The following is a 15,378-nucleotide window of genomic DNA, read 5'->3' as shown; positions in this document are numbered from 1 at the left end:
TAGTGCACTGCTTTAGACCAGAGTCCTACGGGCCCTAGTCAAAAACTAGTGCACTATATCGGGAATAGGGTGCCATAGGCCCCTAGTCAAAAACTAGTGCACTATATCGGGAATAGGGTGCCATAGGGCCCTAGTCAAAAACTAGTGCACTATATCGGGAATAGGGTGCCATAGGGCCCTAGTCAAAAACTAGTGCACTATATCGGGAATAGGGTGCCATAGGGCCCTAGTCAAAAACTAGTGCACTATATCGGGAATAGGGTGCCATTTGGGACGCAAAAGGCTTTGAGGCGTTTGGTGGCATCAAGAATCAATCGATCTGGACCGTCACCCCACCTATAAGCATGTACAAGCCTCTATACAGTATTATAATGAAGCTTTATCCCACCGAGACCTACTGATCAGATAGTCAGTCATCCACCCCGTCCATCCCCAGACCCACAAACCCTCTGCTACTGTAGAAACTTCAATACAAACCATATTTACCCCCTTTCAACCCCCCCCCCCCCAAAATTAAAGGAAAATATAAAAACTGAAATCAACGTGAGATTAGAGGGGAATTATTCCTGATATGATTGATTGTTGTCTTGTCAGTGAAAACCGCGTCAGTGTAAAGGGATATAGAAGTGTGTCTGTGTCCGCATCCAGCAGCTCTCTGTGTCTGTGACTGTGTCTGTACCTGTATCTGTAACTGTGTCTGTAATGGTGTCTGTGTCTGTGACTGTGTCTGTGACTGTGACTGTGTCTGTAATGGTGTCTGTACCTGTATCTGTAACTGTGTCTGTGACGGTGTCTGTACCTGTATCTGTAACTGTGACTGTGTCTGTAATGGTGTCTGTGACTGTGACTGTAGCTGTGTCTGTACCTGTATCTGTAACTGTGTCTGTGATGGTGTCTGTGTCTGTGTCTGTAACTGTGACTGTGTCTGAGAATGAGTCTGTGACTGTGTCTGTAGCTGTGTCTGTACCTGTATCTGTAACTGTGTCTGTAATGGTGTCTGTGTCTATGTCTGTAACTGTGTCTGAGAATGAGTCTGTGACTGTGTCTGTAGCTGTGTCTGTACCTGTATCTGTAAGTGTGTCTGTAATGGTGTCTGTGTCTATGTCTGTAACTGTGACTGTGTCTGAGAATGAGTCTGTGACTGTGTCTGTAGCTGTGCCTGTACCTGTATCTGTAACTGTGTCTGTAATGGTGTCTGTGTCTATGTCTGTAACTGTGACTGTGTCTGTGACTGTGTCTGTAACAGTGTCTGTGACGGTGTCTGTGACTGTGTCTGTAACTGTGTCTGTAACTGTGTCTGTGACTGTGTCTGTAACTGTGACGGTGTCTGAGAATGAGTCTGTGACTGTGTCTGTAACTGTGTCTGTGACTGCGACTGTGTCTGTAACTGTGACTGTGTCTATGTCTGTAACTGTGTCTGTGTCTGTAAGGGTGTCTGTGTCCGTAACTGTGACTGTGTCTGTAACTGTGTCTGTGACTGTGTCTGTAGCTGTGACTGTGTCTGTAACTGTGTCTGTGACTGCGACTGTGTCTGTAACTGTGTCTGTGTCTGTAACTGTGTCTGTGTCTGTGTCTGTAACTGTGTCTGTGTCTGTAGCTGTGACTGTGTCTGTAACTGTGTCTGTGACTGCGACTGTGTCTGTAACTGTAACTGTGTCTGTAAGGGTGTCTGTGTCTGTAACTGTGTCTGTAACTGTGTCTGTGTCTGTAACTGTGTCTGTAACTGTGTCTGTGACTGCGACTGTGTCTGTATCTGTAACTGTGTCTGTGACTGCGACTGTGTCTGTAGCTGTGACTGTGTCTGTAACTGTGTCTGTGACTGCGACTGTGTCTGTAACTGTGTCTGTGTCTGTGTCTGTAACTGTGTCTGTGTCTGTAAGGGTGTCTGTGTCTGTACCTGTGACTGTGTCTGTGTCTGTACTGTGTGTGTGTGTGTTCGTGTGTGTGTGTTCGTGTGTGTGTGTGTGTGTGTTTGTGTGTGTATGTGTGTATGTGTGTTTGTGTTTGTGTTTGTGTGTGTGTGTGTGTGTGTGTGTGTGTGTGTGCACTTTGATTGTATGAGTGCTTGACATTTCACTGTTGAAGGTCTCCAGTGGTTGTTTTATGTACAAGTTAAACAGCTTTGTTTCTGCTCTGTTAAAACAACACAGTTCAAACCACACAGGATTTCACACCAACATCGTTCCTCTTCAGGAGAGCTGCAACATTGCTGAGGGGGAGTTAGGCCTCAAGGTGAGCCTGGGTAGCTGGTAGCAGAGCTAGCCCAGGATGGGGTGGGTGTGCTGGGCATAGAGAGGCTGATGAAGGGGGCACTGAGAGGTGATGGGCCATGGGACAGAGGTATTACAGGCAAGAGAAAGCTAATAGTCTGTAGTGCTAAGTCTATGCAGAAGGTGTGGACTGGGCATGTTTCCATAGGAGTCTGTAGTGCAGAAGGACTGGGCATGTTTCCGTGTCCATAGGCAAGTATTGGTGTATTGAATTTATTTCTTTACGATGACAAGATCTCCCCCCCCCTACTTTTTTCCCCCTCTGTCTCCTTTTTCTTTGACCAATCAGCAATCGCCGTCTGTCGCCATGACAACCAGGACCTCACTTTTGCCCATCTCCTCGAGTGCTGTCGCCAGGGACACCAGGTCCGCATCGCCTTGGTGACAGGCCTCCCATAGGTCCAACAGAACAGCTGTGGGGCTGGGCTTTGTTGCAAAGTAGTTTAGATACCTGAGGGAGGGAGGGAGGGAGGGAGGGAGGGAGGGAGGGAGGGAGGGGAGAGGGAGAGAGGGAGGGAGAGAGGAGGGAGGGAGGGAGGGGGGGGAGAGAGGGGGGAGGGAGAGGGGAGGGAGAGAGAGAGGGAGGGGGGAGGGAGAGAGGAGGGAGAGAGAGAGAGAGAGAGGGAGGGGGAGGGAGAGAGGAGGGAGAGAGAGAGAGAGAGAGGGAGGGGGAGGGAGAGAGGAGGGAGAGAGAGAGAGGGAGGGGGGAGGGGGGGGAGGAGAGAGGGGGGAGGGAGGGAGAGAGGAGGGAGAGAGAGAGAGAGAGGGAGAGACGTTAACGACAGCACATGTGGACAGAATAACAAAGGTCATAATTATTCTCTCCTTAATTAACATGCAGATAGAATGTAATTATAAACACAGCCTGCACGAGCACACCCCCTCTATCTCTATCTCTCTCTCTATCTCCCACTCTCTCTCCCCTCTATCTCCCACTCTCTCTCCCCTCTATCTCCCTCTTTCTCTCTCCCCTCTATCTCTATCTCCCACTCTCTCTCCCCTCTATCTCTATCTCCCACTCTCTCTCCCCTCTATCTCCCTCTCTCTCTCTCCCCTCTATCTCTATCTCCCACTCTCTCTCCCCCCTCTATCTCTATCTCCCACTCTCTCTCCCCTCTATCTCTATCTCCCACTCTCTACCCCCTCTATCTCTATCTCCCACTCACTCCCCCTCTATCTCTCGCATCTATCTCTATCTCACACTCTCTCCCCCCTCTATCTCTCGCTCTCTCCCCACTCTGTCTCTCGCTCTTTCCTCCCCCCTATCTCTCGCTCTCCCCCCTCTCGCTCTCCCTCCCCTCTCTCTCTCCCCCCTCTATCTCTCACTCTCCCCCCCTCTCTCTCTCGCTCTCCCCCCTCTATCTCTCACTATCTCCCCCCTCTATCTCTATCTCACACTCTCCCCCTCTGTCTCTCGCTCTCCCTCCCCTCTCTCTCTCCCCCCTCTATCTCTCGCTCTTCCCCTCTATCTCTCACTCCCTCCCCTCTTTATCTCTCGCTGTCACCTGTCGAAGCCCAGGCTGTGTGCCAGTAGTCTCCAGTCACAGCCGCGGGCGCTGGGGGCATCCAGACTGGCACAGATCTTCTGTCGTATGGAGGTGGGCAGACGGAAGGCATAGGGTCCCGCCTGGGAGGAGGGCAGGCAGGTACCCACGGAGGGGAGGGGGAAGCAGGGCGGGAGGCTCTGGAGGTAGAGAGAGGATGGGTGGATGGAGAGAGATAGCAGTTAGGATCCAGGACAAACCTGACTCAAGAGCTTTGAAATGTACTTAGCCCAGGGCTATCGTTAACCCTGGGTTAATACTAGCCCGAGGCTAGCTTCGCTTCTCTTCACACAAGCTTCTGCTAACTGAAACCAACTGCCACTTTTCTGGAGTAGAAAATTCAAAATTAAATGACATAACGGAACACAGTCATTGGCTATCTCCAAAAAGTCCCCAGGGCCGGCTAAGCCCTGGGAAAGGGTTGGTATTCTCCGACTTTAGAATGACAAGTGTGAAATGTGCTGTCTGATTGTAACATGTACTTCCTGTATGACTGTGTGTTACAGTGAAACCCTTCCCCCTGTTTACCTCCTGTATGTCTGTGTGTAGCTGGAAGATCTGTCCCTCTCCTTCCACCTGTCTGTGTGTTACAGTGAAACTCTTCCCCCTGTTACCTCCTTTATGACTGTGTGTCACAGTGAAACCCTTCCCCCTGTTACCTCCTGTATGTCAGTGTGCAGCTGGTAGATCTGTCCCTCTCCTTCCACCTGTCTGTGTGTTACAGTGAAACCCTTCCCCCTGTTACCTCCTGTATGTCAGTGTGTAGTTGGAAGATCTGTCCCTCTCCTTCCACCCGTCTGTGTGTTACAGTGAAACCATTCCCCCTGTTACCTCCTGTATGTCTGTGTGTTACAGTGAAACCCTTCCCCCTGTTACCTCCTGTATGTCAGTGTGTAGTTGGAAGATCTGTCCCTCTCCTTCCACCCGTCTGTGTGTTACAGTGAAACCATTCCCCCTGTTACCTCCTGTATGACTGTGTGTTACAGTGAAACCCTTCCCCCTGTTACCTCCTGTATGTCAGTGTGCAGCTGGAAGGTCTGTCCCTCTCCTTCCACCTGTCTGTGTGTTACAGTGAAACCCTTCCCCCTGTTACCTCCTGTATGTCAGTGTGCAGCTGGAAGGTCTGTCCCTCTCCTTCCACCTGTCTGTGTGTTACAGTGAAACCCTTCCCCTTGTTACCTCCTGTATGACTGTGTGTTACAGTGAAACCCTTCCCCCTGTTACCTCCTGTATGTCTGTGTGTTACAGTGAAACCCTTCCCCCTGTTACCTCCTGTATGTCAGTGTGTAGTTGGAAGATCTGTCCCTCTCCTTCAACCTGTCTGTGTGTTACAGTGAAACCCTTCCCCCTGTTACCTCCTGTATGTCAGTGTGTAGTTGGAAGATCTGTCCCTCTCCTTCCACCTGTCTGTGTGTTACAGTGAAACCCTTCCCCCTGTTACCTCCTGTATGTCTGTGTGTTACAGTGAAACCCTTCCCCCTGTTACCTCCTGTATGTCTGTGTGCAGTTGGAAGATCTGTCCCTCTCCTTCCACCTGTCTGACGCAGATCTTACAGGTGAGCTGAGACACGGCCAGGCTGCCTCTCTCTAGGTTGAAGGTACAGTGAAGGGGTCTCTGACCACCACTCCAGATGTGGTAGAATGGAATCTCCTGGGGGAAGACATGTATCGATTGGCTAAATAGACATATTCTCTAGACTCAATGACCCAACAGGATGTGGACACCTGCTCGTCGAACATCTCATTCCAAAATCATGAGCATTAATGTGGAGTCTCCGACTATCACTACGAAATCTCTTGAGGAAGACATTATATTACATTAGTGTGTTTGAAAGAGAGAGTGTGTGTGTGTGTCTGACCTGGTACTTGGCCAGTAGTTTGCTTCTCCATTGCGAGTGAGGGATGTCATGGATGGACAGACGCAAGTTGTGGTAGCTATCTTTAAACAGCAGGGGTTTAGGGTCCTCCAGCAACACCCCCCCTAGACTCCTCTCCAACTCCAACACCTCCTACAGAGAGAGATAGACAGAGACAGAGAGGGAGAGGCAGGGAGAGAGGTAGAGAGAGAGAGAGGTAGAGAGAGAGAGGTAGAGAGGGAGAGGCAGAGAGAGGTAGAGAGAGAGACAGAGAGACAGAGAGGGAGAGGCAGAGAGAGAGGTAGAGAGCGAGAGACAGAGAGGTAGAGGCAGAGAGAGAGGTAGAGAGAGAGACAGAGACAGAGACAGAGAGGGAGAGGCAGAGAGAGGTAGAGAGAGAGACAGAGGGAGAGAGGGAGAGGCAGAGAGAGGTAGAGAGAGAGAGGGAGAGAGGGAGAGGCAGAGAGAGGTAGAGAGAGAGACAGAGGGAGAGAGCGACAGAGAGGGAGAGGCAGAGAGAGGTAGAGAGAGAGACAGAGGGAGAGAGGGAGAGGCAGAGAGAGGTAGAGAGAGAGAGGGAGAGAGGGAGAGGCAGAGAGAGGTAGAGAGAGAGACAGAGGGAGAGAGCGACAGAGAGGGAGAGGCAGAGAGAGGTAGAGAGAGACAGAGACAGAAGGAGAGAGAGACAGAGACAGAGAGGGAGAAGCAGAGAGAGGTAGAGAGAGAGAGACAGAGGGAGAGCGAGACAGAGAGGGAGAGGCAGAGAGAGGTAGAGAGAGCGACAGAGACAGAGACAGAGAGAAAGATGAAGACAGAGACAGAGAGGGAGAGGTAGGAGAAAGGTAGAGAGAGAGATACACAGAGAGAAAAGGGGGTGAAGACACAGGCAGGACAGACATATAGATAGGCCTAGAACCAGAAAGACATAGAACCAGAAAGACATAGAACCAGACAGACATAGAACCAGACAGACATAGAACCAGAAAGACATAGAATCAGAAAGACATAGAACCAGAGAGACATAGAACCAGAGAGACATAGAACCAGAAAGACATAGAACCAGGCAGACAAGAACCAGACAGACATAGAACCAGACAGACATAGAACAAGAGAGACATGGAAAAAGAAAGACAGCCAGAGAACTAGACAGACATAGACCCAGGCAGACATAGAACCAGGCAGACATAGAACCAGACAGACATAGAAACAGACAGACATAGAACCAGGCAGACATAGAACCAGAAAGACAGCCAGAGAACCAGAAAGACAAAGAAACAGACAGACATAGAACCAGGCAGACATAGAACCAGACAGACATAGAAACAGACAGACATAGAACCAGAAAGACATAGAACCAGAAAGACATAGAACCGGAAAGACATAGAAACAGACAGACATAGAAACAGACAGACATAGAACCAGAAGGACATAGAACCAGAGAGAAATAGAAACAGACAGACATAGAACCAGAGAAACATAGAACCAGGCAGACATAGAACCAGAGAGACATAGAACCAGACAGACATAGAACCAGACAGACAAAGAACCAGAGAGACATAGAACCAGACAGCCAGAGAACCAGACAGACATATAATCAGACATACATAGAACCAGACAGACAGGGAACCAGACAGCCAGAGAACCAGACAGATATAGAAACAGAAAGACATAGAACCAGACAGCCAGAGAACCAGACATATATAGAAACAGAAATACATAGAACCAGACAGACATAGAACCAGACAGCCAGAGAACCAGACAGATATAGAAACAGAAAGACATAGAACCAGACAGCCAGAGAACCAGACAGACATATAATCAGACAGACATAGAATCAGACAGACATATAACCAGACATATATAGAAACAGAAATACATAGAACCAGACAGATCGAGAACCAGACAAGACAGCCAGAGAACCAGACAGACATAGAAACAGACAGCCAGAGAACCAGACAAGACAGCCAGAGAACCAGACAGACAGCCAGAGAACCAGACAGACAGCCCTACCTTCAGGGCGTGTGGTGTGTCCTGTGTGCAGTAAATCCTCAGGATGTAATCCAGGGAGAGACAGGGGGCTCTGGGGGCGAACAGGGCCAGCTGTAGCCTCTTACAGGCGGGCTGGGGAGGGCAGGACTGGCCCACTAGACCGTAGGTCCCCAACTGCTCCATCACCACGTGGCAGTTAGACTCCTCTAGCTGGAGGTAGCAGGGGGACGATAGACTCTCCTCTCCCACCGTCAGCACCTCCTAGTGGCAGGATAGAGGTAGTGCAGAGTAGAAGGGGTTAAAGAACTGACTGGGGACTGGACTTCTGGACATAAACATTTACATCATCTATTCTGGCATCAAGGTAAAGAAGAATTCAATTAAAGTGAGTACAGTTTTAGGACAGTATAGGACACAGAAATGCATCCAGGCCGGTAGAGACAGCAGAGGTGACCTGTCATCCAGCCCGGTAGAGACAGCAGAGGTGACCTGTCATCCAGCCCGGTAGAGACAGCAGAGGTGACCTGTCATCCAGCCCGGTAGAGACAGTAGAGGTGACCTGTCATCCAGCCCAGTAGAGACAGCAGAGGTGACCTGTCATCCAGCCCGGTAGAGACAGCAGAGGTGACCTGTCATCCAGCCCGGTAGAGACAGTAGAGGTGACCTGTCATCCAGCCCGGTAGAGACAGTAGAGGTGACCTGTCATCCAGCCCGGTAGAGACAGCAGAGGTGACCTGTCATCCAGCCCGGTAAAGACAGTAGAGGTGACCTGTCATCCAGCCCGGTAAAGACAGCAGAGGTGACCTGTCATCCAGCCCGGTAGAGACAGTAGAGGTGACCTTTCATCCAGCCCAGTAGAGACAGCAGAGGTGACCTGTCATCCAGCCAGGTAGAGACAGCAGAGGTGACCTGTCATCCAGCCAGGTAGAGACAGCAGAGGTGACCTGTCATCCAGCCAGGTAGAGGCAGCAGAGGTGACCTGTCATCCAGCCAGGTAGAGACAGCAGAGGTGACCTGTCATCCAGCCCGGTAGAGACAGCAGAGGTGACCTGTCATCCAGCCTGGTAGAGACAGCAGAGGTGACCTGTCATCCAGCCCGGTAGAGACAGCAGAGGTGACCTGACATCCAGTTCGGTAGAGACAGTAGAGGTGACCTGTCATCCAGCCAGGTAGAGGCAGCAGAGGTGACCTGTCTTCCAGCCCGGTAAAGACAGCAGAGGTGACCTGTCATCCAGCCCGGTAGAGACAGCAGAGGTGACCTGTCATCCAGCCCGGTAGAGACAGCAGAGGTGACCTGTCATCCAGCCCGGTAGAGACAGTAGAGGTGACCTGTCATCCAGCCCAGTAGAGACAGCGGAGGTGACCTGTCATCCAGCCCGGTAGAGACAGCAGAGGTGACCTGTCATCCAGCTCGGTAGAGACAGCGGATGTGACCTGTCATCCAGCCTGGTAGAGACACCAGAGACGACCTGTCATCCAGCCCGGTAAAGACAGCAGAGGTGACCTGTCATCCAGCCAGGTAGAGACAGCAGAGGTGACCTGTCATCCAGCCAGGTAGAGACAGCAGAGGTGACCTGTCATCCAGCCCGGTAAAGACAGCGGATGTGACCTGTCATCCAGCCCGGTGGAGACAGAGGATGTGACCTGTCATCCAGCCAGGTAGAGACAGCGGAGGTGACCTGTCATCCAGCCAGGTAGAGACAGCAGAGGTGACCTGTCATCCAGCCCAGTTAGAGACAGTAGAGGTGACCTGTCATCCAGCCCGGTAGAGACAGTAGAGGTGACCTGTCATCCAGCCCAGTAGAGACAGTAGAGGTGACCTGTCATCCAGCCCGGTAGAGACAGTAGAGGTGACCTGTCCAGATCATGTTCCAACTTCTCATTTTAAATCTTACACTTTATTTCTGATTATGACCTTCGACCCTATTTCATCATCTCTAGTCTACAGCACATTTTCTCAACTGTTTCCTACTTGGTGCCAGGTAGCCTAGCGGTTAGAGCGTTGGGCCAGTAACCAAAAAGGTTGCTGGATTGAATCCCCGAGCTGACAAGGTAAAAAATCAGTCGTTCTGCCCATTGAGCAAGGCAGTTAACCCACTGTTCCCCGCACCTCTCTGATTCAGAGGGGTTAAATGCGGAAGACACATTTCAGATGAATGCATTAAGTTGTACAACTGACTAGGTATCTCCCTCTCTCTCCCTCCCCTACTCCTCTCCTCACCTCCCATGCTTCTTCTCCTACCCCTCTCTGTCTGTCTGTCTTCTTCCCTCCCGTCCTTGTCACTCTCTTCTTCCCTCCCTCTTTCTGTCTCTCCTCCCTCCTCCTTCTCTCTCTCTTCTCCCCTCCTTCTCTCTGTACTCCTTCTCCCCTGGCCCCTTCCTTCTCTCTCTCTTCTTCCCTCCTCTCTGTCTCTCCTCCTCCCCTGGCCCCTTCCTTCTCTCTCTCCCTCCCCATGTCTTACCTCCCATGCCCCTTGGTGTGTCTGTGTCTTGAGGGTGAGGGTCCAGTCTGGTGTTGGGGTATCTAGCTGGGCACAGTGTGGCAGAGTGAGGACCACAGGTCGACTCAGTAGCATGCCTGATGGACCACAGCTCACCACCGGGCTCAGCACTGTCTGACTGCCCTCCGACGGCAACCTGCAATAACACATAGTAATAACATGTTAATAACACATAGTAATAACATGTTAATAACACTGTCTCATCCATGACCTCCGACGGTAACCTACAATAACACATAGTAATAACATGTTAATAACACTGTCTCATCCATGACCTCCGACAGTAACCTACAATAACACATAGTAATAACATGTTAATAACACTGTCTCATCCATGACCTCCGACAGTAACCTAGAAGACACTCAGAGACAAGAATACCAGTGTCCTTTTTAAATGATTGTTTACTTTACCATACCACCAGCAACTAGATTGGATATCGACATTTGAGATGGCCTGATCGTAGAGAGACTGCAAGCATAATGTCACTACCGCTTCTCTCTCCCGGATCCGGGATCCTCCTCATCAAAAAAGCTGACTAGCATAGCCTAGCCTAACGGGACAGGGTCAAAGCTGATCAACAGTACTTTAGAGTGAACATGTCACAGAGAACTTATGAACTGAAAATCAGTGGTGGGAAAAAACGACTCAAACGTCATACTTAAGTCGGCCAGATCAGAGGCAGAAGGGATGACCAAGGATGTTTTCTTGATAAGTGTGTGAATTTGACCATTTTCCTATCAAAATGTAACAAGTACTTTTTGGTTGTCAGGGAAAATGTACGGAGTAAAAAGTAAAAGTTGTCAAAAATATAAATAGTAAAGTAAAGTACAGATACCCCCCAAAAAACGACGTAAGTAGTACTTTAACTTCTTAGCGCTAGGGGTCAACGTAAACGGACATTTTCTCTGGCCCAGATCGTAGAATATGCATATAATTTACAGATTAGGATAGAAAACACTCCAAAGTTTCCAAAACTGTCAAAATATTGTCTGTGAGTATAACAATACTTATTCTGCAAGCGAAAACCTGAGAAAATGTAACCCGGAAGTGATATTTAAAAAAACAATTGGTGTTCCCTGGCCCGTCTAACCTCCATTTAAAGGGGTATCAACCAGATTCCTTTTCCAATGGCTTCCTCAGGCTGTGACCAGGCTTTAGACATAGTTTCAGGCTTTTATTTTGAAAAATGAGCGACATTTTTCAAAAGTAGTCCGGTGTCCTCTGAATATTTCCTGCGCGTGACAGAGGGGCTCCCCATTTTCCGTTTCTCTCTTAAAGAATAGGTTATGGTCCGTTTGAAATATTATTGATTATGTTTGTTAAAAACAACCTGAGGTTTGATTATTAAAAACATTTGACATGTTTCTACGACCATTACGGACACTTTTTGGAATTTGTCGAACGGAACACGGCTTTTGTTTTCTCAACATAATGCGCAACCCAAATGGCGTTTTTTTGTGATAAAAGTAATATTTATCGAACAAAAATAACATTTGTTGTGTAACTGGGAGTCTCGTGAGTGGAAACATCCGAAGATGATCAAAGGTAAGCGATTAATTTTATTGCTTTTCTGACTTTCGTGACCTAGGGGAAAAACTGTGTGTGTGTGTAGGTGTGTGTGTGTGTGTGTGTGTGTGTAGGTGTGTAGGTGTGTGGGTGTGTGGGTGTGTGTGGGTGTATAGGTGTGTGTAGGTGTGTGTGTGTGTGTGTGTGTGTGTGTGTGTGTGTGTGTGTGTGTGTGTGTGTGTGTGTGTGTGTGTGTGTGTGTGTGTGTGTGTGTGTGTGTGTAGGTTACCTTGGATGAGTCTAGTTTACTTACGTGGTTTTCTCCCACTTGTTGATGGTGAGGTAGATCTCATAGAACTTCCCCTGAGGAATAGTACCTGATGGAACCAACAGACTCACACCTGGAGAGAGAGGAGAGAGAGGAGAGAAGAGAGAGAGGAGAGAGAGAGAGAGAGAGGAGAGGGGAGGAGAGAGAGGGGAGAGAGGACTAGTGAGTAGAGAGGAGAGAGAGGGGAGAGAGGACTAGTGAGGAGAGAGGAGAGAGGACTAGTGAGGAGAGAGGAGAGAGAGGGGAGAGAGGAGAGAGGGGAGAGAGGAGAGAGAGAGAGGAGAGAGGGGAGGAGAGGAGAGGAGAGAGAGAAGAGAGGAGAGAGAGAGGAGAGAGAGGAGAGAGAGAGAGAGGAGAGAGAGGAAAGAGAGGGGAGAGAGAGATGAGAGAGAGGAGAGAGGGGAGAGAGGATAGAGAGAGGAGAGAGGGGAGGATAGGAGAGAAGAGAGGAGAGAGAGAGAGAGGAGAGGGGAGGAGAGAGAGGGGATAGGAGAGAGAGGAGAGAGAGAGGAGAGAGAGCGAGAGAGGAGAGGGGAGGAGAGAGAGGGGAGAGAGGAGAGAAAGAGAGAGAGAGAGGAGAGAGGGGAGGAGAGGAGAGGAGAGAGAGAAGAGAGGAGAGAGGGAGAGAGAGGGGAGAGGAGAGGAGAGAGAGGAGAGAGAGGAGAGTGAGGGGAGAGAGGAGAGGAGAGAGAGAAGAGAGAGAGGAGAGGGGAGGAGAGCGAGGGGAGAGGAGAGAGAGGAGAGAGAGGAGAGAGAGAGCGAGGAGAGGGGAGGAGAGAGAGAGAGCAAGGAGAGGGGAGGAGAGAGAGGGGAGAGAGGAGAGCGAGAGAGAGAGGAGAGAGGGGAGGAGAGGAGAGGAGAGAGAGAGAGAGAGAGGGGAGAGGGGAGGAGAGATAGGGGAGAGAGGAGAGAGAGAGAGAGAGAGAGCGGGGAGGAGAGAGGAGAGAAAGACAGAGGGAAGAAATAGAAGGAGAGACAGAGGAAAGAAAGAGAAAGAGAGAGATTGAGGGAGAGGAGAATCAGAGAGAGAGAGGGTAAGAGAGAGGAGATAAAGACAGAGAGAGAGAGGAGAGAAAGGAGAGAGAGAGAGGGAAAGAGAGAGAGACAGACATAGAGGAGAGAGAGAGAAAGAGAAGAGCGAGGGAAAGAGAGAGGAGAGTAAGACAGAGAGAGAGAGAGGAGAGAAAGGAGAGAGAGAGAGAGGGAAAGAGAGAGAGAGAGGGAAAGAGAGAGAGACAGACATAGAGGAGAGAGAGAGAAAGAGAAAAGCGAGGGAAAGAGAGAGAGGTTGAGAAGTTATTAGTTAATAGCTTCTGTGTGTGTGGTTAGTAGGTTGTTACCTGTTTGTGAGAGAATAATTAGGTGTGTAGCCGTTTACCTGCGTATGTGTGTGCGATGATTATGTTTGTGAGTGATTCATTAGGTGTGTGTACGTGAGTGTGTAGCCTGTCTTTGTGTGATTCAGTGTGTCACCTGTGTGTGTATATATGACAGTGTGTTACATGAGTGTGTGTGTATGATAGTGTGTTACATGAGTGTGTGTGTGTGTGTGTGTGTGTGTGTGTGTGTGTGTGTGTGTGTGTGTGTGTGTGTGTGTGTGTGTGTGTGTGTGTGTGTGTGTGTGTGTGATAGTGTGTTACATGAGTGTGTCTGTGTGTGTGTGTGATATTGTGTGTGTGTGTGTGTTACATGAGTGTGTGTGTGTGTGTGTGTGTGATAGTGTGTGATAGTGTGTTACATGAGTGTGTGTGTGTGTGTGTGTGTGTGTGTGTGTGTGTGTGTGTGCGTGTGTGTGTATGATATGACTGCGTGTAGCCTACCTGTGTTAGGGGCCACTTTTTTTAAGTTCCGTCGTGATTTAAATGATAATTTTTTTACAAGAGAAATGAGAGACTAAGAGGAAGAACTGTAGAAACTGGCCCATCACAGATTCAAGCCCGAAGCTTTTCAGACCGGGCTGGTAGAAAATGTGCCAAACAAGCCAGAGATCCATGTTAAATACACTGCTCAAAAAAATAAAGGGAACACTTAAACAACACAATGTAACTCCAAGTCAATCACACTTCTGTGAAATCAAACTGTCCACTTAGGAAGCAACACTGATTGACAATAAATTTCACATGCTGTTGTGCAAATGGAATAGACAAAAGGTGGAAATTATAGGCAATTAGCAAGACACCCCAAAAAAGGACTGATTTGCAGGTGGTGACCACAGACCACTTCTCAGTTCCTATGCTTCCTGGCTGATGTTTTGGTCACTTTTTGAATGCTGGCGGTGCTCTCACTCTAGTGGTAGCATGAGACGGAGTCTACAACCCACACAAGTGGCTCAGGTAGTGCAGTTCATCCAGGATGGCACATCAATGCGAGCTGTGGCAAAAAGGTTTGCTGTGTCTGTCAGCGTAGTGTCCAGAGCATGGAGGCGCTACCAGGAGACAGGCAGTACATCAGGAGACGTGGAGGAAGCCGTAGGAGGGCAAAACCCAGCAGCAGGACGCTACCTCCGCCTTTGTGCAAGGAGGTGCACTGCCAGCGCCCTGCAAAATGACCTCCAGCAGGCCACAAATGTGCATGTGTCTGCTCAAACGGTCAGAAACAGACTCCATGAGGGTGGTATGAGGGCCCGACGTCCACAGGTGGGGGTTGTGCTTACAGCCCAACACCGTGCAGGACGTTTGGCATTTGCCAGAGAACACCAAGATTGGCAAATTTGCCACTGCGCCTGTGCTCTTCACAGATGAAAGCAGGTTCACACTGAGCACAATGAAACACATGTGACAGACGTGACAGAGTCTGGAGACGCCGTGGAGAACGTTCTGCTGCCTGCAACATCCTCCAGCATGACGGGTTGGCGATGGGTCAGTCATGGTGTGGGGTGGCATTTCTTGTGGGACCGCACAGCCCTCCATGTGCTCGCCAGAGGTAGCCTGACTGCCATTAGGTACCGAGATGAGATCCTCAGACCCCTTGTGAGACCATATGCTGACACCTGCACATTTGTGGCCTGCTGGAGGTCATTTTGCAGGGCGCTGGCAGTGCACCTCCTTGCACAAAGGCGGAGGTAGCGGTCCTGCTGCTGGGTTGTTGCCCTCCTACGGCCTCCTCCACGTCTCCTGATGTACTGCCTGTCCTCCTGGTAGCGCCTCCATGCTCTGGACACTACGCTGACAGACACAGCAAACCTTTTTGCCACAGCTCGCATTGATGTGCCATCCTGGATGAACTGCACTACCTGAGCCACTTGTGTGGGTTGTAGACTCCGTCTCATGCTACCACTAGAGTGAGAGCACCGCCAGCATTCAAAAGTGACAAAACATCAGCCAGGAAGCATAGGAACTGAGAAGTGGTCTGTGGTCACCACCTGCAGAATCAGTCCTTTTTTG

At 49.8% G+C, this 15,378-nt stretch overlaps 1 protein-coding gene across 1 annotated transcript in view; it reads right to left on the bottom strand.

Moving 5' to 3' along the window:
- Positions 1-2,555: 2,555 nt before the first annotated feature.
- The window catches only part of unc5b (unc-5 netrin receptor B), a 22,616-nt gene continuing 9,793 nt past the window's right edge, over positions 2,556-15,378 (bottom strand). Inside the window, exons 5-11 of the mRNA XM_038990197.1 lie at positions 11,981-12,076; positions 10,122-10,296; positions 7,681-7,920; positions 5,674-5,823; positions 5,301-5,465; positions 3,776-3,954; positions 2,556-2,721 (exon numbers count right to left, since the gene is read on the bottom strand). Of these exons, the coding sequence (XP_038846125.1) occupies positions 2,556-2,721; positions 3,776-3,954; positions 5,301-5,465; positions 5,674-5,823; positions 7,681-7,920; positions 10,122-10,296; positions 11,981-12,076 (1,171 nt within the window). The remainder of the gene's footprint in view (positions 2,722-3,775; positions 3,955-5,300; positions 5,466-5,673; positions 5,824-7,680; positions 7,921-10,121; positions 10,297-11,980; positions 12,077-15,378) is intronic.

This window comes from Salvelinus namaycush, chromosome 4 (assembly GCF_016432855.1).
Source record: "Salvelinus namaycush isolate Seneca chromosome 4, SaNama_1.0, whole genome shotgun sequence".
Lineage (NCBI taxonomy): Eukaryota > Metazoa > Chordata > Actinopteri > Salmoniformes > Salmonidae > Salvelinus > Salvelinus namaycush.
The sequence above is the reverse complement of the archived record's forward strand: the minus strand, read 5'-3'. Positions and strand labels throughout refer to the sequence as shown.